A 23,418-nucleotide genomic window follows, 5' to 3' on the forward strand; every position below is an offset into this window, starting at 1 on the left:
ACCCCTGGGGCACGGACACGGCCACAGCACGGGGGGCGGGGAGGCCCCGGGGACACGAGACACGGGGGAGGAAGAGGGGACCCCGCCCGCAGATGACCCCGGGGACTGACGACCGAATGCGGCGGGGAGGGGCTGAGTGGCACAGGGGGCGAGGCTTGTAGCAGCGAGTCCCCCTCCCCTCCTTTCGGACGAAGAAGGAAGACTAGGGCCCCGCGACTGGGCAGGAAAAAGGGGAGGGGGCAGCCTCTTCCCGCATGCGGCTCTGGAGGGAAGCCCGGCCCCTTTTCCGCAGGTGAAGGGTTCCCGTCTCCCACCGGAAACTGATCAATAAATTACAAAGTAGAGAAAAGGGAGGCAGAAGTTTGGGGCGGGATTTCTTCCTGCTCTCTTCTTCCCCCTCTCAGTCCAGTTCATGTGGTTTGGTCCTGGCCCTGTCCATTTGTGAGGCGGGGACACGCACTCCCGGTTTGTCTGTACAGATGGTCCGGTCCGCGGTGCGAGCTCTCCAGACCGCTTTCCCCGGACAGACCATACTCTGGGTGGGAGGGGGAGCGGTCCGGCCTCTGGACGGTTCTTCCATCCGAGCGAGATCACCTGCATTGACGCGGGGCAGTGCATGGAGTAGTGAAGATCCACTGTGCACCCCCAAGCTCCCCCAAGCTCGCCCGGTACAGTCCTCACCTGGAAGCCTACACTAGCAGGAATAGGTCCGGACCGAAACACCATCTGCCCGGGAACTCCCAGAAGTCTGGCCTGGAGGGAGAGCGAGCAGCGGTTCAGCCTGGAGCACACACAATCCCATGCCCACCCCCCAGTTCTTTTCCAGGGTTTCTGCCAGTTCGGGCCTCAATTCCAGGAATGCTCCCTTGGACTTCCCCTCCTGACGTCACAACCATCGCTTGGTTCCACGTGGGTTTTCTTCTCTTCCCACAACTTGAGACTAAAATAAAGTGCCCAGATGGCTCTGGGAGAGTTCATTTCCCACCCTGGAAAGGACACTGGTGTGGGATTAATACATTCCAAGGACAGTCTGGATTACTGGAACGTTCCTTTTGTAAGGTGAACCTGGAAGGCCTAGTTAGTCCACTTCCCACCCTTGAGAAGGGAAAGGGGCTGTCGTATTTGGGAACTCCCCACCTTCTGGCTGCAACTTGCGTAGAGGGAGCCCGGGTGAGCCCAGGGCTCCTGCTGCAGCCGAACGAAAGTTGGGAGGCAACATCTCTGCCGAGTCAGGGGTTACACCTCGGAGGTCCTTCTCTCGGAACATTTTCCTCCAGGATGGAGAGCGGCTGAAGGACTTGGCGCTGTCCTAGGTATAGGGACAGGGAGAAGTAAGGGACATAGGCCCCGTTTCGACCCCGCCCTTCTTTTGGCTCCACCCCTCTCGAGATATCTCCTCCCCCTTAACTCGTCCCCTCCCTGGACCAGCCTCCAGCCACGATTGGTTGGCAAAGCCAAGCTCCACCCTTTCAGTGCCTAGAATGGAGGTGCTGCTAGCAGCCGGGTCTCCAGAGCTGCTGCCGCGCCCACCTCGTCCAACCGGCGATCTGTGCCTAAAGAGATGAGGTTGCTGAATTCCTTCTCCAGGAGTTGTCGGGCCTGGATTCGGAAGTAAAAGAAAGATTGGAGCGTGCAAACCGCGAGGTGGGGATGCCCAGCAAGCTCCGGGCCCAGCAGCAGCTCACCTGTGCATTCTGCGTGGGAATCTGCAGGAGCAAGGCCAGGTCGGAGTAGTCGAAGGTTTCGTCCAGGGCGAGCAGAGCCCCGTGCACCCCGCTTTCCGTGAGGTTCGTGGCGAATTCCTTCAGGCCCAGCCCGGACACCCAACCCATGACACGCTCATTGGACCACACCATCACGTCTAAGGATGGAAGGGACCCTCAGTCGCGCCCCTCCCACGAGCCACGCCTGTCCAGTGTAGCCCATACCTCCTCCCCCATTTGCTCTTTTCTGGCCACGCCCCCAGGCTGGCTCCACACCTCGTTCATGGTAGTGATTTTTTTCCTCCGGGTTCTCTCCTCATCACCCCTATCCCAACTCTGCCCCTGTACCCTCCACCTGGCTCACAGAGGAACCTACTCTTCCACTCACCTCGGATCTGGGTCTGGCTCTCTTCTCTCCTCCGCTCGAGGTCCTTCCGGTCATAGTTGAGTCGTTTCAGGCACATGATCCCATAATGCAGACTCACCCTAAGAAGCAGGGGAAGTGGAGTCACTGAGGAGCCTTCACAGCCCCCACTGACTTTAGGCCCTCTCCATTGGCTGCGGTCTTCTGGGAGAGGTGGGGGAGTTCCATTGATTGGCTGTATTGATCGTTGGCCCTCCCAGGAGGTGGGGCATTTTCAACAGACAATTCCTATTGGCTAACCTGGACCAGGTGTGGAATTAACTAGGCAAACTGTCTCCGGACCTGAACTTTGAACTCTTCCTATGGACCATCTTCTTAGAGGATGGGGCAGAGTCAGGATTCCTGAAAACCCAGGCTAAAGGGTCAAAGATAATCCTAGGAACTTCCCATTGCCAGCCCCATTGGTCAAAGACTAGGGGTGGGGCTTCCCCTTGGACTGTCCCCATTGGCCAGGCAGTCCCCACCTGTGGAAGCTGTCCACCATCTTGAGTTGGCCCCGGAGCTCCTTCTTGTTAAGGTGATCTAACATTCGGGCATCCACCAGCGACTCCATGAAGTAGCTGCGGTACTGGGGCAGCCCCAGGCTGGGCAGCCAGTCGTTCCCCACCCACTCGTGGTTCATGTCGCCGTATGCCAGGATCTGGGGCCATGGGCAGGTGAGGGAGGGGTCAGGCTCTCTGGCCTAATCCCATGTGTGTATGAAAGGAGTTCAGTCCAGTCCCTCAACCCAAGGCTATTCTTTTCCCACCCTCACTGCAGGACAATGATCAATGTCTGCTTAGGCCAATGGACCAGTCCACAGTCGTCTCCTAAGCCTACAAAGTATGATCGGTGGTCCCTGAACATCACCATGGGTACTTGCTGGAACTTCAGAACCTCAGACCCCACACCAGACCTACTGAAATCCTATCGTGCTTTCACAAGATCCCCTGGTGATCTCAACTATACATTACCTTTTAAGAAGCACTGTTCTAACTTTGTCCCAACTCAGCACCAAATCACTGGCCTTCCAAGTCAAGGCAGTGGATTCTTCCAACCTCTATGTTTTGAAAATACTAGTCTAATGCTAAATCTGGCCTGGACAATGTTCTGGATCAGTCCAAAGACATTCACCCTCTTTTGCATAAGGAAGGAGACAATTTCTCTGCTGAAAACAAAGACCAAGCATAACACAGTTCACCCCCAACTTGAGATCAAAATGCAGCTTGTCTTCCCCGGCTTCTCATTCAGCCTGGCCTGCCTCACCACTACCATCACCAGTGATCCCCTCATGATGCAGCATAGCCCCCTTCCTCTCAACATAAGGGAAAACAGGCTGCTCTGGGTCTCCCTCTAATACAGCAATGGAACATCCCCTAGGGCTCCACAACCCATGACAATGGAATGGCTGGTGCACCAGGCTGACCAGGGAACAGTGTGGGCTTCCACATCACCGCCCACGGAGCCACAATGAACCAGTCTAGAGCTGAGCTCCAGTTGCAAACCCCTGCAGGGATGATGGAATGTTCTGGAGAGGGTAGGGGCTGGGCTCAGAGAAGGAGGGGCATCCATGCAGCGTGCATAGCCTTTTCATGCACCCACGCCCGCCCCACACCCCTACCTGCTCCCAGCTGATCTCCTTGGTCTCCTGACCCGTTAGTGGGAAGAGGGAGAGAAGGGGTGGGTTACGGGGCAGGCAGAGGAGGACAGAAGGGACACACAGCCACAGACTCAGTCCCTGCCCCCACCCCCAAAGAGAGTTAGTGCCACCCTCAAGGCCTGTACTGGGGGGCACTCACAGGCTTCGTGGCAGCTGTAAGGGATTCCATCTCTTCGTGTGTCATCCATACGTTTCCTGTGGGCTGAGTGGAGAGGAGATATTATGGTAATGGAAGCTGACTTTGGATAGGGGAGGAGAATGGGGTCATGATTCAAAGGCCACTGGGCCATATGTTTATGTATGTTCTGCTTTCTGTCTGTGGGCCCAGCAGTGGGAGAGGAAAGCAGCGATCCTTTCTCAAGCATCCATCATGTTCCAGGCAAAGAGTTAGAACTGAGGCCCAACTGAGCATTTTGCTGTGTGGCCCTGTGCAAATGATATCACCTCTCTGACCTGACACAGAATTACAGAGTGAGGATCAAGAAGGAGGCTGTGGAACAGTAATGGGGCAGCTGATTGGCAGTGAGAGTGGGGTTCACTCATATTTGTTGGGTTATTGCTTCAACAACCCCATGCATTAGGAACATATATGCATTCAAACGTTTCTGAACTCCTAGTGAGTGACAGTCACTGTTGTGAGATCTGGGATATGGCAAAGAATGCAACAGACAAGGTCCTTGTCGTGGTGAGGGAGCTACAATCAATATAAATATGTTGGGGAACTATGAGCACAGACCAACTAGTAGATGAAATTAACAATAATATCAACTCTCAGATGCAATAGGGTTCGGTGGCTAAAGGGTGTCTGCAGAAATATTTTTTTTGGGTAACAGTAATGATGTCCTCAAATTACATGCAAGTACCTCAAAAATAGACACACAAGTAAACAGCAGGTATGGCTAAGGGTAAACAATTATGGAACTAGATATGGGTACAATTAATTTTCTATATGTTTGAAACTTATATTAACAAAAAGATGGAAGGAAAAGATAAAATTTTAGAAGGTAGTAAATTTTATGTGGAAAAAAATTAGAAGGAGTTACTGTCTTGGGTGCCCAGGGACAACTGGTTCAGCTGTGGAGTTTAGGGAAGGGCCCTGGGAGGTGGTGACATCTGAGCTGAGAACCCAAGAATGAGAAAGAGCCATTCTTGGGGAAGACAAGCTAAGGCAAGACCCTCCACACAGACACAGCTAAGGCAAGATCCCTTCACAACACACACACACACACACACACACACACACACACACACACACACACACACACACACCAAGGAGCCTCTCAGGAAGGACCAGGCGCAACACACACAGGACTAGGAGTGGAGGCGAGGTCGAGAGACCTGTGGGCGGTGAGAGCCAATGAGGAGCAGAGTCTAGGAGACAGAAAGTGAGCTCAAGTGGGATTGGCTAGTCTCAGGAATAGAGGCGGGGCCGGAGGCAGCGAGGGCCGGGATTGGCCGCCCGACACTCACCGTGCGGGAGGAGGCGGGAGCTGAAGGGGAGGTGAGTGAGACCATCTCCTGGATGGCTAGGCGCAGTTTGAGCCGGTGCAGGGGGTTGCTGATGCCAATCTCACGCTGGATCTCTGTATCCGACAAGTTGGCCATGATGGCACCACTCTTGACATTGGCCCGGCAGGCAGCCACATACCACGCAGGCATACCTACCCACAGCTGGAGCAGAGGGAGAGAGGGACAGGGGGAAGGGACAGAGAGGACAAGGCAGGAGAAATGGGGGAGACACAGAAAGAAAGGGAGAGAGGGAGACAGATGGGCAAGGCAAGTGGGGGCGAAACAGAGACATGGGAAAGTTTGCAGGAGGAGAAACAGGACAGGGCACATAGACGTGGGAGAGGCAGAGGGAGACACAGGGAGTGCCAGAGTTGAAGAGGAAAAGGGTGTGGAGAGACAGTAGGGGGAGAGTGAAACAGAGACATGGGAGAGATCCAGAGGCACAGGGAATAGCAGACATACAGTCAGAGATGGGGAGAATCCCACACAGGAGGAGACACGGAGAGACCAGAACCCAGGTGGGCAGGACCAGAGGGGCAGGGGTGGAGGGAGGAGAAAGAAGCTGTTTTCATTGACAGGGAGCCTATCCCCCTCCAAGTCCTCACCTCCCCACCTCGCCCCACCCCAGCTTGGGGTAGGAAGATGCTGGGTATCCAGCCAACATTCATGGGAGGCGGGGGTGTCAGAGAGTTAGTGATCATTTAGTTAGGTCATTTCTGGGCCCCAGTACCTCCAACCAAGAGACCACAGTGGGCCCGTCCCACGCAGCAAATGGCAGACCCTGGCGGCAGGCCTCTTCCAGAAGTTCATGCCTGGTGGGAGACAGCAGGGCAGGAGTTCTCAGGGGTGGAAGCCCCCAGCTCTTTGGACAGACCCCTTCACCACACACACACACACACACACACACACACACATGTATGATTATATCTTATAAATGTAGGAAACATGGCAGAAAGTCAAAAATTGCATGTGAATCTCTGAAATCCATCTTCCCCACACCCATCGAAAGAGAGAAAAACAGCTGGGTGCAGTGGTGACTAGGGAGGCTGAGGCAGAAAGATCACAAGTTAGAGGGCAGCCTCAGCAACTTAGAGAAACCCTTTCCTATAATAAAAAATAAAAGGGGATGTAGCTCAGTAGTAAAACAAACAAACAAACAAACAACAACAACAAAAAAACACCCTTGCATTCAATCCTGAGTGTGTGTGTGTGTGTGTGTATATATATATATATATATATATATATATATATATACATTTTTTTTTTTTTTTAAGGGAGAGAGACAGGGGTTGAGGTTGTGGCTCAGTGGTAGAGCACTTGCCTAGCATGTGTGAGGCACTGGGTTCGATTCTCAACACCACATATAAATAAATGAATAAAATAAAGACATTGTTTTCATCTACAAAAAAAAAAAAAAAAAAAAGGGAGAGAGACAAAGAAAAAGTCTAGGAGTTCCAGATTCCCAAACAAGCAAGTTCAGGACCTTGGACACCTGCTTCCAACAAGTTAGTCTCACCTCTGTTGGCCACCACCCCACCACCCTCCACATACAATATACTGTCACACACTCACTTCCTCTTGTTTCTTCGGTCCTTGTCTCCTGGGCCTGTCAGCTTGGCTAGCCCCAGAGGGTCAGTGGCCAGCGTCTCATCTGAGGGTGTTCCAGCTGGAGGCAGGGAAGGGTGAAAATGTGGAAAGTCTCAAGGGGGAGGCAGAATCTCTCATGCTGGGGGTGGTGAGGAGGATGCCAGGATGGCGCAGGCCCTGAGGGAGTTGTGTAGCCACATTGAGGGAGTGACAAAGCCAGACAGGGACCAATGTCACCTCCCAGACAATGAATTGGAGACATACCCCCAAAAAGGGCTGGATTCACTGGGCTGGCCTTGGTAAGGTGGCAGTGGTGTGCTGGGAAATGGCTAACAACTGACTCCCTGGGAGGGAGGATTCCCTGATTGGTAGTGTTTGCCAATTTCTGTGGCCAATTTCGAGCTATCGATGTGATAGCAAGCAGTTCACAGACTTCGTGAAACAACAGCGCTCAGAAACCTGTGTGAGGAGGTTCCAGCACACCGCTGGAAGGTGCCCAGCTTTTAGGAGTCTATATCCTTTTTCTGTTTAAAAAGTAATAAAATAAATGTGTTTACCTGCCCAGTCACCCAGGCAGGTGCCAGAGGCCCTCTCTTTTCCCCTCCTCCTCTGTCTACCTCTGCACAGCATTCTAAGTAATGTCAAGTCAAGATGGAAAAGAAGAAATTAAAGGGGAGACGGTGGGGAAACAAAGAAGAAAAGGGTTGGAATTAGACCACTCACCCAGAGAAGAGCTGTCCCGGCCTGGGGGTCCCATTCGCCCCTTCTCTTTCTTGCCAAAGAGTCGGCCTATGGATGACTTGATGCTCTTCTTCTTGGGAGCTTTGTGAAGGGAATCTGGGGCGCCCTCACTGGTAAGCAGGACAGAGTAAGAACAAACTCTTTGTGGGATGGCCTTCCCCCACTCAAGTCCTTGTCTACCCCCATCTCGTCCTTCCAAGCAAGTTCTTCCCTGTTCCCATCCATTGCCCCTGCTGACCTTCCCCGTGACGGTCCCCCGTCTTCTAAGGCCCCCGCCTGCAATGCCAAGGCCTGGGTCATCCTCTCAAGACGGGCAGAGCGTGGAGTGGGTGGCGGGGTATCTCCTGGGATAGAAGGCCCCTCTCCCCGTGGAGCTCCAGCTTCCTCCTTGGGGACATGATTCTGGGGATAGAAAAGCATATATGCTGGATTAAGTTGGAGGGGTCATGTTGGAGGCTCCCCATTAACTGGGGTGTCTACTAGGGGATTTCTGGGGATGACCGAGGCTTGGAGCACTATATCTGAAGGTAGCCTACATTAAGTAGGGGACATAAAGGCAATGATGGGAGCTCCCCTAGAGCTTGATAAGCTCGTATTTATAGTATCATTGCTTTTGGTGTCAAGAGTGAGATATGCTTGGCCTCAAAGAAAGCTAGTGAATTATAAGTCCTGGAAACCTGAAGGCTTGTGTTTAAGGCAATAGAATAAGGCTAGTATCTCTTTGCCTCCCTCAAAGGTCAATTCTGAAGACCTAATTGTAGTTCTGAAGTGCATGTTTAGTCAGAGAAACATTTTTTTAAACACTGTGTAGCAAGCACAGTGACATATACCTGTAGTCCCAGCTACTTAGGGGGCTGGGGCAGGGTAATCACTTGAGTTGGAGTTTGAGATCAGCATGGGCAACAGAGCAAGACCCCATCTCTAAAAAAGCAAACAGGGGCTGGGGATGTGGCTCAGTGATAGGGCGCTTGCCTAGTATGCATGAGGTCTTGGGTTTTATCCTCAGCACTGCAAAAATAAATAAATAAATGCTCTTATTTTAAAAAATCCTATGCAGAAATGTGATGCATAAGACAAATAGACTGGGAACCTGCTTCCAGCATGTTAGTCTAAAGAAGCCACTGACTTGGTCCACCTTTAGTTGGAAGTTTTAGGGAAAGCTAAGGATGCTTTTGAAAACCACTGGTATCCTGGGCTTATTACTGATGATTTGGGGGAAGCTCTGTTTCTGACCTGTCCTCATCCTCCCACCTGCCTGGGGAGACTCCGGAGCACTCACCGCCTTGTCGGTGCCCTCACGGGCAGGGCTAGGGGGTGCCAGGCGGGGTGTTGAATGGCCGGAGCTGGGAGGGGAGGGGCTGGCAAGAGTAGAGGTGGTGAGGGAGGGGGGTAGTGAGCAGCTGCTGCGGTAGCGGCCCAGCGAGTCCAGGCCAGAGCTGGACACCCGGCTCTCTAGCTCTTCTGCCCTCTGTTCTGTTGTCTCCTTCTCCTCTTGGATCAACCTGGAGAGGGAAACAGGAGAGACTGGGTGATAAAGCTGAGAGGGAGAGGGAGTCTGAGGGCCACAATAGGCCAGAAAGGTTTGGTGGGGTAAGGAGAATTCTGGAGAAGGTGCCATGAAGTCAAAGGCTTGGGTGGATTTGTGATGGCCTCATGAGTTCAAGGGGAGTCAAGGAGTCATGGTAGTCTAAGGAAGTCACAGAAGAATTAGTTTGATCAGGGAGATCAGGATCTGTATCAGTTTGGCTTTGATGATAATCAAATGGTTCTGTAAAATCATTAAAAGGTGATTATGGGCAAGAGATAATATTCCAAGAAGGACTGCAAAATCCAGGTCATAATCAAATCATGGTGAGATCAGAGACACTTTAGGTCAGTCTAGCATCTGGGAAGGTCATAGAGTCATTCAGTATGTGAGAGCTAATCAATCAAGACAGAGTTTGAATGGAAGGTGATGGTCATGTTGCCCTACTTGCTGAGACATAATGGAGAAAATGTATTGTAAGAGAATTCCCAAATAAAGGCAATTTCTGGGGAATTGGGGTAGACATCAATGGGGGCTTCTTAATAAATTGAGGATTTTTGTTCTATTGGGTAAAAATTCTTTGGGTATAGAATTGAGGTTTTTAAAATTTTTGTAGTTGTAGATGGACAGAATGCCTTAATTTTATTTGTTTAATTTTTATGTGGTGTTGAGGATCAAACCCAGTGCCTCACAAATGCTAAGCAAGTGCTTTGCCACTGAGCTATAGCCCCAGGCCTAGAATTGAGGTTTTTCTTTCTGTTTTTGGTACAAGGGATTGAACCCAGGGGTGTTTAACCATTGACCCACATCCCCAGCCCTTTTGTTTTTTATTTTGAGAGAGGGCCTCACTAAGTTGCTGAGGCTGGTTTTAAACTTAAGATCCTCCTGCCTAGGCCTCCCAAGCCCCTGGGATTACAGGTGTGCAGCACCTCTCCTGGTGGAGTTGAGGTATTTGATTAATGTGTTATGGTAAAATTCTTGGATACCTTGTGTTGACATTCTTGGTGTACTGGGACACCCTGGGTATGGGTTATATGAAGCCATGAAATCCACGATGTGCTGGAAGATTCTCGATGTACTGAGTTGAAATTTTTGGTAATTTGGAGTGCAGTCTTTGATGTGTCTGGAAATTGTGAGTTACTGGCTGAGGGATATACATGTAATTAGCACGTGGAAGGCCTGGGTGTATCCTGGGGGATTAATAGACACTGTAGAGGATGTTGGACTGGGAGAATCCCTTGAGGATGGTGGGAAAGGGAATGGACAGAGCAGGTCTGGGCCAGTGCTCACTTGATCTCCTTGTTGATTGCCTCCAGCTGCTCCTGAAGCATGATGGCCAGTGTCTGTACATCAGCCTGCCCACTGGGGGACAGCAGCTCTGCCCCAAACATCCCTTCTGCCTCCTCCTCATCAGAGCCATCCAGCTCCCCAGGGAATGGGGGTGGCATGGACCCTGTAGGAGCAGACCGCTCCCAGTCCTGTCTCTATGGGAACAGAAGCACATCTGGTGAGTGGAGGCCAAGGTTGGCGTTGGGTCTTCACTCACCAATTCTGACTTTGTCCACCCTCCCCTCCTCTGCCCACATGCCCCAGTTCTGTTCCACAAGCCCAGCTCACTCTGTTCATAGGCCCCTTTCTTAACCTCTCCCCCAACTCTTCAAGCCAAACCCCTGCACATGATTCCACCCAGCTCCCCTGACTTCCATCTCCCTGAATCCAGCCCACTTCTCCTCTTCATCTGGACCCACCCACTTTGAGATTCTACACCCCTTCCCCCACGTGTCATTAATCTCAGGTGCTCACCAGGTAGCAGGACATTCACATGAAGAGGTGCCCAGGCAAGTCATGATGGTGGATTCCAGTGGGGGAAGAAAAGAAGACAGGTGAGTACAGAAGACCCTGCCTCTCAACCCAGCCTCCTCCTCCCTGAGCCTCATGGATCAGGCTCCATTCCCTACCACTGCCTGTCCATGCCCTGCTCAGTCCAGGCCCCAGAGGTGGATGCTGACCTTGGAGGGCTCATCTTTAACCCCTGACCAGCGACCCCTCTTGCTTGCCCGGCCACTGCCAGCCCCATAAGGGTCCAGGGGGGTGCCAGAAGGTAACGTGGGTGCCTGGGAGTAACGGAGTTCCAGGGCACTGCCAGGGAGAGACCTGTGGGCATGGGAGGGCAGTCATGGACTCATGGTTCAGGGAAAGATGAAAGAGATCAGGGGTCACAGGGACAGGCCTGGGCTCAGGGGTTATGAATTCAAGGTCAAAAATAAGACTGATGAGTGATCCCCTCAGGAAATAGCAGGGAGTGGGAATCCAAAGGGATGAGCTTGACCAGAGTGGCTCCCTACACAGAGGAGGGGCCAGAGGGCTACTGTCACCTGGAGTAGGAGGATGGTGGCCTCCCCCGCAGTTGGTCGATCTCCATCTGCATCCGCTCCATTTCAGCCAAGAGCTGCTCCTGGGGGGAGGGGATTGGAGATGTCAGGTTACCCTGAGTCATGGGCATGGGCATGGCTTAGAGAGAGTTGGGGAAAGGTTTAAGAAAGTGAATTGTCAAGAGAGTAAGCTGGACTGGGGAAGGTGTCAAGTGTCTGTCCCCATCTTTTTTCTGAGACCAATTCCAACCTCAGCGACCCGGCCCCACTTCCCTCCTTCCATCCCCCAAACCCCCCACCTTGTTAAGCAACAGCTCATCCTGCAGCTTCTTCATGTTGGCGATCTCCTCGCTCAGTGAGTTCTAGGAGAACAAGGGTGAAGTGAGGCAGTGGGGCCCAAACCCAGCATGCCTAGCCACCGGGGCAGACAGGCCTGGGGACCCAGAGGAATGGAGTGGAGACAAATGGTGAGCTGAGAGGAAGGGAGGGTGGGTTGTGGGGCCTAAAGTGCATCTAGTTGGAGCAATTCTGGAAGCCCTGGGATCGGACATCTTGTATTATCTCAGAAGACTCAGGATTTGACAGACCATATGGTTGGAGGCTTTGGGAAAAGACGAGGGCTCAGGGTCTGGATGCCCTTAGTATTCAGCTCTTGGAATGTTTAGATGAAGTGAAAAAGTGGTCTCAACGATAGATTGGAGAAGACTGTGCTCGGGTTTAGACATCTCAGATAAGGGATCTGGAGGAAATGCCTGGGGCCATAGGATTCCTGGTTGTCGGAATTCTGGGTTGAGAAGCACCTTTTCCTCCAGTGCTCCCATGCGCTCCTTGAGGTGAAGCTGTAACCGCTCATTGGACTCGCTCAGCAGCTTGTCCACTGTCTCGGACAGCCGCTTATTATGGTCATCGTTCATCTTCTCTCGCTGTCTGGCCTGCTCATAGAAAAGCAGGACAACAGCGCTCAATTTGGTCCCGGGCAGAGCACCGCCCTTTTCTAAGACCCGCCCCCGCCACACCCCCTCATCTAAGCCCCACCCTAGCCTCAAAGCCCAGCCCTCTGTGGAGTCTTCAACTCCCTCACCCGCTGCAGCTCCTGGTTCTTCTCCTCCAACTGGGCCTCCAGCTGCCGAAGCCGCTCTTCAAAATTCCCATGACGCTCCTCAGCCTAGTGGACAGAACCCGTGGCATCTGACTTTACCCCACCAGGATCCAGTCAGGTCCCCGGCCCCACTGCCTTCAAGGCCGGTTACAAGGCCCCACCCCACGAGCTCCGGGTTCCTCCCCAGCCCCTGTGATTCAGGTCCCGCTCCTGTGTCCAGTCTACATTCTCAGGACCTGTTCCAGCCCTTTCTGGTTCCAAGCCAGCCATCCTTTAGTCCAGACTAGAAAACACGGTCCTCCCACCCCAAACCTCCAAGTTCTGCTCCATCCAAGTCCTCTACCCGCCCCCAGACCCTCTCCCCTTCTCCCCAGAAGCCACTCGGATGTTCTGCCTACTCCTCCTCCAGTTAGGGTCTTGCGCCATCTCCTTGGTGAGGCCTCTCCTCACCTTGTTGAGCGCTGCCACACGCTGGGCCAGCTGCGCCTCTATCTCGGGCAAGGTCTCTGCCTTCTGCAGCGTCTGCTGCAGCTTCTGTTTAGCATCGTCCAGCCACTCAGCCAGCTGACGGCTCTTCTCTTCACTCTGGGGGAAGGAGAGGAAGGAGAAAGAAGGGCTAGAGCACAGGGTCCACAGCCCTTTTCCAGCCTTCCCCCGCAGGGTGTGCCCCCACCTGCCGGTACAACGACTCCTTGCTGGCCAACTCATTTTCCAGCTTGTCGTTGGCATCGTGCAGAGACGTGGCCTCACGCTGGGCGCTCAGGTAACGCTTCTCCAGGGTTGTGATCCGCTCCTCCATATCCTCCCGCTGAGCCAGCGCCTGCAGAGGGCAAAAAGGCCCTGGAGTACTACAGCTCCCAGAAGCACCCGTGGCAGCCTAGGCTTAAAATCTAGGGCAAGGTACCCTAAGGTATACTGGGAAATGGAGTCCCCTGGGCTTCAGAATGTGGATGCCACACCTCTCAGTTTTGCCTGCCTGCCTTCCTTCCTTCCTTCCTTCCTTCCTTCCTCCCTCCCTCCCTCCCTCCCTCCCTCTCTCCCTTCCTTCCTTCCTTCCTGGATTGAACCCAGGGCACTTAACCACTGAGTCACATCCCCAGCCCTTTTTTATTTTTTTAAATTTCGGACAGGGCCTCGCTAATTTGCTGAGGCTGGCTTTGAACTTGCAATCGTCCTGCCTCAGGCTCCCAAGCCACTGGGATTACAGGCGAGCACCACTGTGTTCACATCTCCCACTTTCTAAGATAGTTCTGGCTTAGACCCTCCGGTAAAGGTGACTGAAAGTCCTTGGGATGTGAAGTTTTGAATCAAGCCACCCTTCTCAAAATCCAAGCCTTAGTTTTCTCAACAACTTCTGACACAGAACAGGCTTTGAATCACAGAGGAAGTCCCTCAGTGTTTCATGGGAAACAAAATTCCCTTGTATCTGGAAAGCAACACCTCCCAGGAGCCACCATGATAGCACAAGCATAGAAGATATGCTACAGATTCTGGTGGAAGATGAACTCCTGTCTGGGAGCCCTTGTGGTGGGATCACACTTCCTCACAGCCCCCACCTAAACCAGCCCTGCAGTTGTCCAGGCTTACATTCCCAGATGAAGGCCCTAGTGGATGGCGAGAAATAAAATGCTCACTCTCCTTCTCATCCACTGCCTTTGAGAATTCAGATCCCTCATTTCCCAACAGATCCCTGGGCATGAGAATTAGGGTCAAGGAGTCTAAGCCAGGAAGGGCAAAATGCCAATAAAAAATCCAATTTAGAGGCATACGAGAATGTCACCATTGTAATACAATAATGAGGACCAATTACTGAGTGGCACATGCTAACCTTCTGATAAGGGTCATAAGTCCCATATTACAGGTGAGGAAACTGAAGCTCACACAGGTGGAGAGACCGTACAAGCTGGGGACTGAATCCAGGTGCCACTATTCATGAGCTCAGGAAATTTGGACAAAGGGGGAGGGAGAAGGCTGGAGGCACGGAGGCCCCTCACTAGGGGCTCCCACCTTACCTCCTTGAGGTCCCGCTGCAGCTTGGAGTTGGCTTCCTCCGCCTTACCCAGCTCACGGTGAGCCGTGCCCAGCTCTTCCTCCAGCTGGCTCATCTGACGACACAACACCGCCAGGCGCTCCCTCAGCTGGCACACCTCTGCTCGCTGCCGCTCCAGGGCCTCCTCCAGCTCTGCTGTGCGGCGGGTGGTGTCCCCGCCAGGACCCAGGCCATTGGCAAGGGTCTGGAGTGAGAGAGGAAGGGACAGATCTCAGAGTGGGGAAAGCAGAAAAACAGAGGAAATGCAAAGAAAAAGTTGATCGCCTGAGGTGTGTGTGAGGGACAATCAAAGGATCATGTCGGTCCATAGTCCACAGGGGGCATGGAGGTTCACAGAAGTTAGCTAGGTGAGGACAACAGCCAGTAAAGGTCTTGGAGGTTCAGATGTCCCAGGGTCAGTGAGGATCATAGCAACCATCAAGATGACCATAACAATGTCAGGGGGTTGAGTGGAAGTCACAGAAAGGAGACTTCCTCTTCTCACCTGCCCATCTCCATCCTTGCCTGGCTCTTCCAGGCCAGACCGCCGCCTGGAGAGCTGATCTCGAAGGCTCAGAGTCTGGAAGAGTGAAAGGGGAATCAACACAAAGGGCTCTTGGAACCCCAGCTTTATTTCCCATCATAAGGTTTTTTTTTTTTTCCACTTTAGCTCCATTTTCTCCTATCCAACCATTTTCTCCTTAATCCAGCCAAAGACCCAGCCTTTGGTTCTCATCTTAGTCTCACTCTCACTGGGAGGTTCTCACCTCAGCCCTGCGGGATGAGTTCCTTCTTAAAAGCCCCACTGTTTTTTTTTTGTTTGCTTGTTTGTTTTGTTTTTTCATTGTCCAACCCCTTTGTAAACGCCCAATTAGCTCCGCCCACTGGTACTTCCTTAGTTCCAGTCAACCTCCCCTTCTTGGCCACGCCCCCACCTCCTGATTGCTCAGCTCCAGCTCTTCCTCTAGTACTGCCACTCGTTCCAGTGCCATCCGCAGTCGCTCCCGGACCTGGGAATAGGGGCAGGACAGGAGTGAGATGGAGACCTGTCAACTGACCCAGAACATCCCCGCGACAGATCTGATAAGGTAACATAAGGATTCATCTCTCTTAATGGATGTACATCTCCTCCAACCAGGTGTACCTTTCCCAGTACCAGGCATCCTTTCCCAGGCGTAGCCCCCACCTCATTTCATTTTTCTACGATCAACCAGTCGGATCCCAGCCTGCATAGCCTGTCCCGATCAATCACAGTAAACATTCTTCCCACTTAGGACATCCCTAACCAATCACAGACATATATGTCCCACTCAGGACAGCTCCTGTCAACCACGATTTTCTCTTCTTCATCCTGTCTCTTCCAATTCTCATACCTTCTCATCCAGGGCCTTGTGGTGCTCGAAGAGGGATTTTAGAGCTTTGAGCACCTCCACCTCCGAGGAGACCCCACCCGGGGACTGGGCCTGGCGCTTCACCACAGTCATGCGCAGTGACCTCTCGTGCCTGGACACCAGGCACTCCAGATGTTCCAGGAGGAGCTAGAGGGGGTAGAATAATGAGTCAAGTTTAAAAAACAGGGAAAGGGGGTAGGATCGAGAAAGGAGGTGACAATATGAAGGACATACGGAAGAAGAGAGATAGCCAAGGGAACTGTGAGAGGCAGGTCAGGAAAAGAGAAGGACAGCAGAAGTAGAGACAAGGAAAGGATGGTGCAAGAAAAGAGAAGGGTATGGAGATCAGAGAGGGGACAGGAGGAAGGAGTGGGACCAGAGGAGGAGGTCAGCCAGGAAGTGGGAGCAAAGAAGAAAAGAAGACAAGAAAATGAGATAAGGAAAAAAGGGGGGGCAGAAACACCAAGAGGGGTCATCCACCCCACTCAGGCCCAGCCCTTAACACCCCTCACCCGAGTGTTGTTCCGCTCCGCCTTCAGTTCCGCAATCTCTTCTTCCCTCTCTAGCAGCTGCTCTCGGCATAAGTTCAGCTCCTTGGTCAGAGCTGCAAACTCCTGTCCAGACGTGGGCAGAATCGGGACAAAGGATCAATCCTTTTCTATCTCCCTCCTTCCCTAGGAGTTTGAAGGCTCCGCCCCTCCTGAATAAGTCCAACCCCTTCTTGCTATTCAGACCCCGCCCACCAAAGGAAGCCTCGCTCAGACTCCTCCTTTCCAAATGCAAAGCCACGCCCCTTCCAGACCACCCTTCTGTTCTGCAGGCCCCGCCCCGGCCCCGCCCAGACCTGGGGAAGAGCGATGCTGAGCTGGCGTTGCAGCGAGTCCTTCTCGTGGCCGAGCTCACGCAGCCGCAGCTGCGCCGTAGCCAGTCCGTCTTGCGCCTCGCGCAACGTCTCCAGCAGGCGCTCGCGCTCCGTGAGCATCGTGACCATGAGGCGCTCCAGCTCCCCGCCTGCCTCGTCCGGGCCCAGCGCCGAGCCCCGCCGGCCATCCTCGCTGATGGTGGGCATCACCTCGCACATCATGGCGGCGGTGCCAGCCTGCGGGTGCAGAGAGGGGTTAGGGAACAGAAACCACCCTTGTCAAGGCACCCGCAGAGAACTGAGGCACAGCCACTCGGATACTACATGAGAGAAACAGGTGGGGCCGTCCAGGCTCTGCACAGGAGAGACCAAAGCCCAGACACATGACACAAGGAAACTAAGGCACCGCCACCTGACAGTCACCCAGAGAACTTAAGGATTGACCACCAGGTGCTGCCAGAGGAACTGAGACCATTGTAATCATGGCACAGGATAAACTGAAAGCCATTTCTTTTAGGAAAACAGCCCTGGCTACCCGGTGAGAGCATTTAGGGAAACAGGTCAGCCTCTTCCAGGCACTGACAGCAAACCTAGGCCTGACCCGCTCAGAAGAACTGAAGCTAGGTGACCCAGGGATTGCCTAAATTAATGTGGAAAAATCAATTTCTACCTATTCTGACTCTGCCAAGAATCCTCAATCTTCTGCATAGGCAGGGAAACTGAGGCCTAGCCAAAACCATGCCTTCAGAAAGCCACAGGAATGGAGATACAGATCACTAGGATGTGACCACCTATATACTGTCTCAGAGATGGTCCTCAACTACTATCCAGCCCAACTCCTGCCCTCCTTCAATTTCCCAGATATCTAAGTCCCCCTCCGCACTTGAAAAAAAAATTTTTTTTGTTTGGTTTTGTACCAGGGATTTGAACCCAGGGGTGCTTAACCACTGAGCCACATCCCCAGCCTTTTGTTATTGTTGTCACTGTTTTAAATTTTATTTAGAGACAGGGTCTGATTAAGTTGCTTAGGACCCTCAGTAAATTGCTGAGGCTGGCTTTGCACTCACAATCCTGTCTCAGCCTCCTGAGCTGCTGGTATTACAGTTGTGGGTCACCGAGCCTGGCTTAAATAAATAAATAAATAAATCATGCAGCCAGTGGTGTAGCTCAATGGTAGGGCTAAGGCTCTTGCCTAGCATGTGTGAAGCCCTGGGTTCCATCCTCAGCACTGTCCCCCCCCCAAAAAAATAAATAAATAAAAGTTTTTAAAGTAAACAACTAAAATAAAATGAAAATGAAGAGCAGAGGAGGGGCTGGGGATGTGGCTCAAGCGGTAGCGCGCTCGCCTGGCATGCGTGCAGCCCGGGTTCGATCCTCAGCACCACATACCAACAAAGATGTTGTGTCCGCCGAGAACTAAAAAATAAATATTAAAAATTCTCTCTCTCTCTCTCTCTCTCTCTCTCTCTCTCTCCTCTCTCACTCTCTCTTTAAAAAAAAAAAAAAAAAAAAAAGAGCAGAGGAGTGCAGCGGGTAGCAAAGGTGCTTGCCTATAATCTCAGTGACTTGGGAGGCTAAGACAGAAGGATCCCAAGTTTGAAGGTAGCCTCCACAATTTAGCAAGACCTTGCCTCAAAAAGGGGAGGAGGCTATGGGTGTAGCGCTCCTGGATTCAGTCCCATCCCGGGTACAGGAAAGACGAAAAGAAAGGGAGGGAGGGGGAGAGAGAGAGGGGAGAGAGAGAGAGAGAGAGAGAGAGAGAGAGAGAGAGAGAGAGAGAGAGAGAAGAGGGCAAAAAGCAAAGCATGGCGGGGACCAAGACTGTGCTAGTCATCTCCCTCTTCACAATCCGGGATCTAACTTCCTGCTGCCTCAGGTCACAGGAGTCTAGGCACCACCAGTCCCTTCCTCTCCCAGACCAAAAAGCCTGAGCCTCCAGCCCCCTCCTCCCCAATCCTCGGAGTCAGAGACCACACCTCCCTTCTTTCCCGGAGGTTTTCATCCTCCTCCCTTAGAACCAGAAATCCCAGCCTTCAGATCCCTCCTCTCCTAGACCAGGGGAATCCAAGTGTACCGCTCCTTCTCCAGGGTCCACCCACGGCCTAGAACTGTCCCCCAGCCGCCAGCCCGGCCCTCGTGGGGCGTTAACCAAGGCTGCGGGAGGAGGGGTGGGCGGGGCTTCTGAGGCGGGAAGGAGGGGCTTCGGTTACTGGAGCCAGTGGAGAGGCAGAGGCTCCGAGAGGCCCCACCGAGCCAGCTCTAGCCGCTCCCTCACACGCTTCAGGTCCGACAGGTCCGGCTGGCCGAGCCGAAAGCAGGAGGGACTTTCACTGGGTTCCTTCCTTTCCTTCCCCCCTACGGGCAGCGGCATAACCGGTTCTGAGAGTGGATAATTCTCAACCCCGCCCAATATGCGGACTGTACCCAAAGTCTAGAACTGGGGCCTCCTCCCATGAGGAGAGGAGTGGGCCTAGAAGCTCTGAGACCTGGAAGAGGAGACAGCTGGGTGCCTGCACCCTTGGATTTTTGAAGTGGTGCATCCCAAAATCCAGATCCCTGAATTCCAGCACTCAGAGGCCAGATTCAGAAAAACATTCCTAAGACATCAGGCCAGCCTTAGGCCAGAAGCCAACATGATATCTTAAACCCACAACCTGCTCAGAGGATGCGACCGCGGATATTTTAGGGAGGCTACTCTAGTACCTCAGATTCACTGAGAAGACAAATCACAGCAGGGTTGGGGTAGGATCTAGAAAGCCAGTGGCAAGAAGACAATATAGAATGCAAAAAAGACACATGCTTCCACACTTACCACGTTGGGGGGTTGGTTGGGATTTTAGCTCAGCAGTAGAGCATTGTGCAAGGCCATGGATTCCAACTCAGCACCAAATAAAAAATAAAAATAAAAAATGCACACATTGGGCTAAGTAGAGGGTCATATTCTCGAACTGAGGCCTAGATCTTGGAATCAACCAAAAGCAGCTCAATAACTTAGAGTTTCTTGGTTATCCCAGGACCCCAAACACAGAGAGGAGCATAAGGATACCCAGGAACATATCTAATGTAATACATAATGGGTCTAGTCAGAAGGTGTGACTAGAACTCAGAACTTACTAGGGATGAAGGTATTAAAATGGAATACAGCAGCCGGTCACATTCTTGGTTTGATCATGTCTAGATAGTGCTAAAATGAGAAGCTCTAGAATGCAGAGCATGAACTGCGGATGAAGAAAAACATGAAAAGTAGCAAGGAGTTTGCCTGAAACTTGGAAGTATCTTGGGGAAAATGCAGAAGGATGGATGCTGAGAATTAAGAATTTCCTGGGAGCTGGGCATGATAGTGTATGCACGTAATCCCAGCTACTCAGGAAGCTGAAGCAAGAGGATCACGAATTCCAGGCCAAGCTCACCAACTTAGAAAGGCCCTCAGGAATTTAGTAAGACCCTGTTTCAAAACAAAAAATAAATAAATAAATAAAAAGAGTTGAGGATGGGCTGGGGTTGTGGCTCAGAGGTAGAGCACTCGCCTAGCATGTGTGAGGCACTGGGTTCGATCCTCAGCACCACATAAAGTAAAATAAAGACACTGTGTCCACCTATAAGTAAAAAATAAGTATTAAAAAAAAGAGTTGGGGGATGTAACTCCAGTGTAACGTAACCTTGATTTCACTCCCCAGTACCCAAAATAAATAAATAAATAAAAAAGCAAGCAAATAAATAAATAAATAATTTAAAAATAAAGACTGAACTGGCAAAGGACGAGGATTTCTGGAAATGAGAACATTTCTAAGCATAAGACTCCAGAAGAAGAGAAAGCCTAGAACATGCTTGGAATGCCAACGTGGCAGATGGAGGAGAAAGCCCACAATCCACTATGGAACAAGTTCTACCCTAAGGCCACACTAGGGGAAAAGACACAGAAAGTTGAAATGAATGGGCCTAGAAACTAGAACCTGAGGAAAGAAAATGTAATATAGAACACTTCTTTGGGAATATTTTTTTTGCGGGGGGGGGGGGGGAATGAGGGGGAGGTGCGAGGAGGTACCGGGGATTGAGCTCTGGGGCACTCAACCACTGAGCCGCATGCCCAGCCCATTTTTGTATTTTGTTTGGAGACAAGGTCTCACTGAGTTGCTTAGCACCTCTCTTTTGCTGAGTCTGGCTTTGAACTTGTGATCTTCCTGCCTCAGCCTCCTGAGTAGCTAAGATTACAGGTGTGCACCACCATGCCCAGCTCATTGGGAATCTTCTAGATTTAAGATTGTGAAATTAGATGGAACCTAAAACAGAAAAATGCATTCTAGAATTGAGAACACAAATTGGAGGAAGGCCAGAGCAGGTAATTTAATACACACATTCTGGAACTTAGAATGTCCTTGGGAGGAGAATGGAATCTAGAACAATGCCAAGGATGTGGCTGGAACCTAGAACACACCTAAAATGAAAATTTAGCAGACACTAAGGACTGTTTGCTAGAAATGTGGAATATGTCTGAGGAGATGGTAAGATCAGAATTTAGTTTGTGGACATTATCTAGGTGTTTGAAAAGACAAATGAAAAAAAAAAAAGGTATGCCCAGAATTTAGCATCTGGTCTAGAACTTAGATCATCCCTTGGGTGAAGATAGAACAGAGATATTAACTGGAAATGTTGTAGTACATAGAAAGAATGTAGAATATGGAACAATGCAAGGGCACATGTGCAATTGGAAATATGAAAGATGGCAGGTTCTAGATTGCCTAATGAGCCTGGACTGCAGAACATGTCTGGGGGAAAGGGATGCATGTTTGGCTCATTGTCCTCTGAGTGTGTAAAGAATGGGGCATCATGATATGGGGCTAAGGAGGCAATGTAGTACTGGCAATGTCTCAATCCAGGATTTAGGGCACAGAAGACAGAGGAGATTCCAAAAGCCTAGCTCTGAGATGATATGGGGATGAGGCAGGGGTTTGTCAAGGCCATAGGAGATGTGAAATTGAAGGGAGTCGTGAAATTATGAGCACCTACCTAGACCCCTTAAAGTGAGAACTAAGAAATTAGATACCAAGGTGGAACTGAGGTGGGGACCTGGAATCCTGAATCCATGTGGATGTTAAGGACAGGAGGTTAGAAACTTGGAACCCAAGTACCTGTTGGGCTGGGGCAGACAGGCAGTACTGAAGCTGCGGTCTAAATTCCTAGATCTTAAGGGGATGCTGGACCCAGGACAAGACACCTAGGTGTCCAAAGGGACGGTGAAAAGAAGCCAAGGAATCACATAGAGATTGCATTCCAGACCCCTGAAAGGAAGAGAGTCATGGCGCCTGAGTCCCTGAGGGTACCAGAAGTCTCAGTAATATTGTCTGAGGGGCATGGGGGCTGTTAAACTAGGTGCTAAGGGGAGGGGGTGTTGGGCAAAAGCTGGGAAACTGGATTCCTAGGTCCTGACAGGGTGAGGGTTATCAGCTGGGTCCGACAGAGGAATGACAGCTTCCAGAACCAGGTGGGAGCTGGATGCCCAAGTGCTAAGGTCTCTAAGGTGAACAGAGCCCTGGTTCCTTGGAGAACAGCTGGAGTCCCAGAAATCTGGGGCGCTGAGGATGGGGCCTGAATGCCTGGCCAGCGGAATCCTGCGGCCCAGGTCCGGGAGGGCCTGGGTATCCCCGGGTCAAAGGCACAGCTGGGGGTATCCCCGCTCCGCCTTGCGGTGCCCCCTCCCTGACAGCGCCGGCTTGAGGTGGGGGAAGCAAGGCTGCCAAGCGCGCTGACCATGGACAGCTCCAGAGCGGGCCTGTGTCCAGGGCGGCGGGCGAGCCGGCCTGGACGGAGAGACGCGGCCGGCTGTTCAAGCCAGAGGCTGGAGACCGGCACACCGGTGCGCGAAGGGGGACTAAGTCGATGCGACGGGGGAGCGGCCGGCCGTAACTGGGGGAGTCTGAAACAGCCGCGGCCGGTGTCTGGAGCTCCGGGGACTGGGCCAAGGAGAGCGACCCAGGTTCAGGAGGGGTACCTGGGCTGAACTGGCAAATCCAGGCTCCTGGGCCCTGGAGGAGGCACAAGGAGGCAGCACGCCTGGGAGTCTAGGGTTCCGTTGGGGACTCTGGGAGCCAGGAAGGGGCACGCCTGAGTCTCCTGTGTTGGGTTGTAAAATCTGGGTTCTGGGGTCCCCGGGGACCTGGAAGGAAATCCAGGATCTCAGGAAAGCAGAGGAGTCTCGCCAAAGGGTCCCCAGGGTGGGTGCTGCCAGGCGGGCTGGGCCGGGCTCTTACCTACCTGGTCCGCGGCGGCTGCGGGCGGAGCTGGGCTGCAGGAGGGACGTGGGGTGGGGTGGGGGGGACCGGGCGGGGCCCCTGGCGGCGGCCGGGGCCCGGATCTGTAGCTCCGGAGCCCTGTCTCCGCGGCTCGCGCGGGCTCAGCGTCTCTTGCTTGGGCTTGGGCGCTGGGGACCCCCTCCCTCTCAGTCTCACAGCCCTCTACCCCTTAAAATAGCCCCCTGTCCCTGTCACCGTTCAGCCTCCCCCCGCGAGGCCGCAGCTGCCAGATCCAGGGGTGCCTACC

At 52.4% G+C, this 23,418-nt stretch overlaps 1 protein-coding gene across 1 annotated transcript; it reads right to left on the reverse strand.

Annotated features, from left to right (window-relative positions):
• Positions 1–458: 458 nt before the first annotated feature.
• Positions 459–23,353, reverse strand: PPFIA3 (PTPRF interacting protein alpha 3). The gene is made up of 29 exons (XM_081273962.1): positions 23,134–23,353; positions 16,864–17,118; positions 16,532–16,633; positions 16,002–16,166; positions 15,564–15,638; positions 15,134–15,208; positions 14,612–14,833; positions 13,273–13,419; positions 13,050–13,184; positions 12,582–12,665; positions 12,301–12,432; positions 11,800–11,862; positions 11,504–11,583; positions 11,138–11,282; positions 10,419–10,606; positions 8,883–9,105; positions 7,842–8,005; positions 7,586–7,713; positions 6,848–6,941; positions 6,006–6,087; positions 5,237–5,437; positions 3,906–3,968; positions 2,592–2,767; positions 2,092–2,189; positions 1,686–1,861; positions 1,531–1,599; positions 1,138–1,309; positions 682–753; positions 459–594 (listed from the first exon to the last, which is right to left on the reverse strand). The coding sequence occupies exons 2-28, from the start codon at positions 17,101–17,103 to the stop codon at positions 695–697; spliced, it is 3,558 nt and encodes a 1,185-aa protein (XP_081130088.1). The 5' UTR covers positions 17,104–17,118; positions 23,134–23,353; the 3' UTR covers positions 459–594; positions 682–694.
• Positions 23,354–23,418: the final 65 nt, after the last annotated feature.

The sequence above is a fragment of the Spermophilus citellus genome (assembly GCF_964194105.1).
Source record: "Spermophilus citellus genome assembly, chromosome: 18".
In the NCBI taxonomy this organism is placed as follows: Eukaryota; Metazoa; Chordata; class Mammalia; order Rodentia; family Sciuridae; genus Spermophilus; species Spermophilus citellus.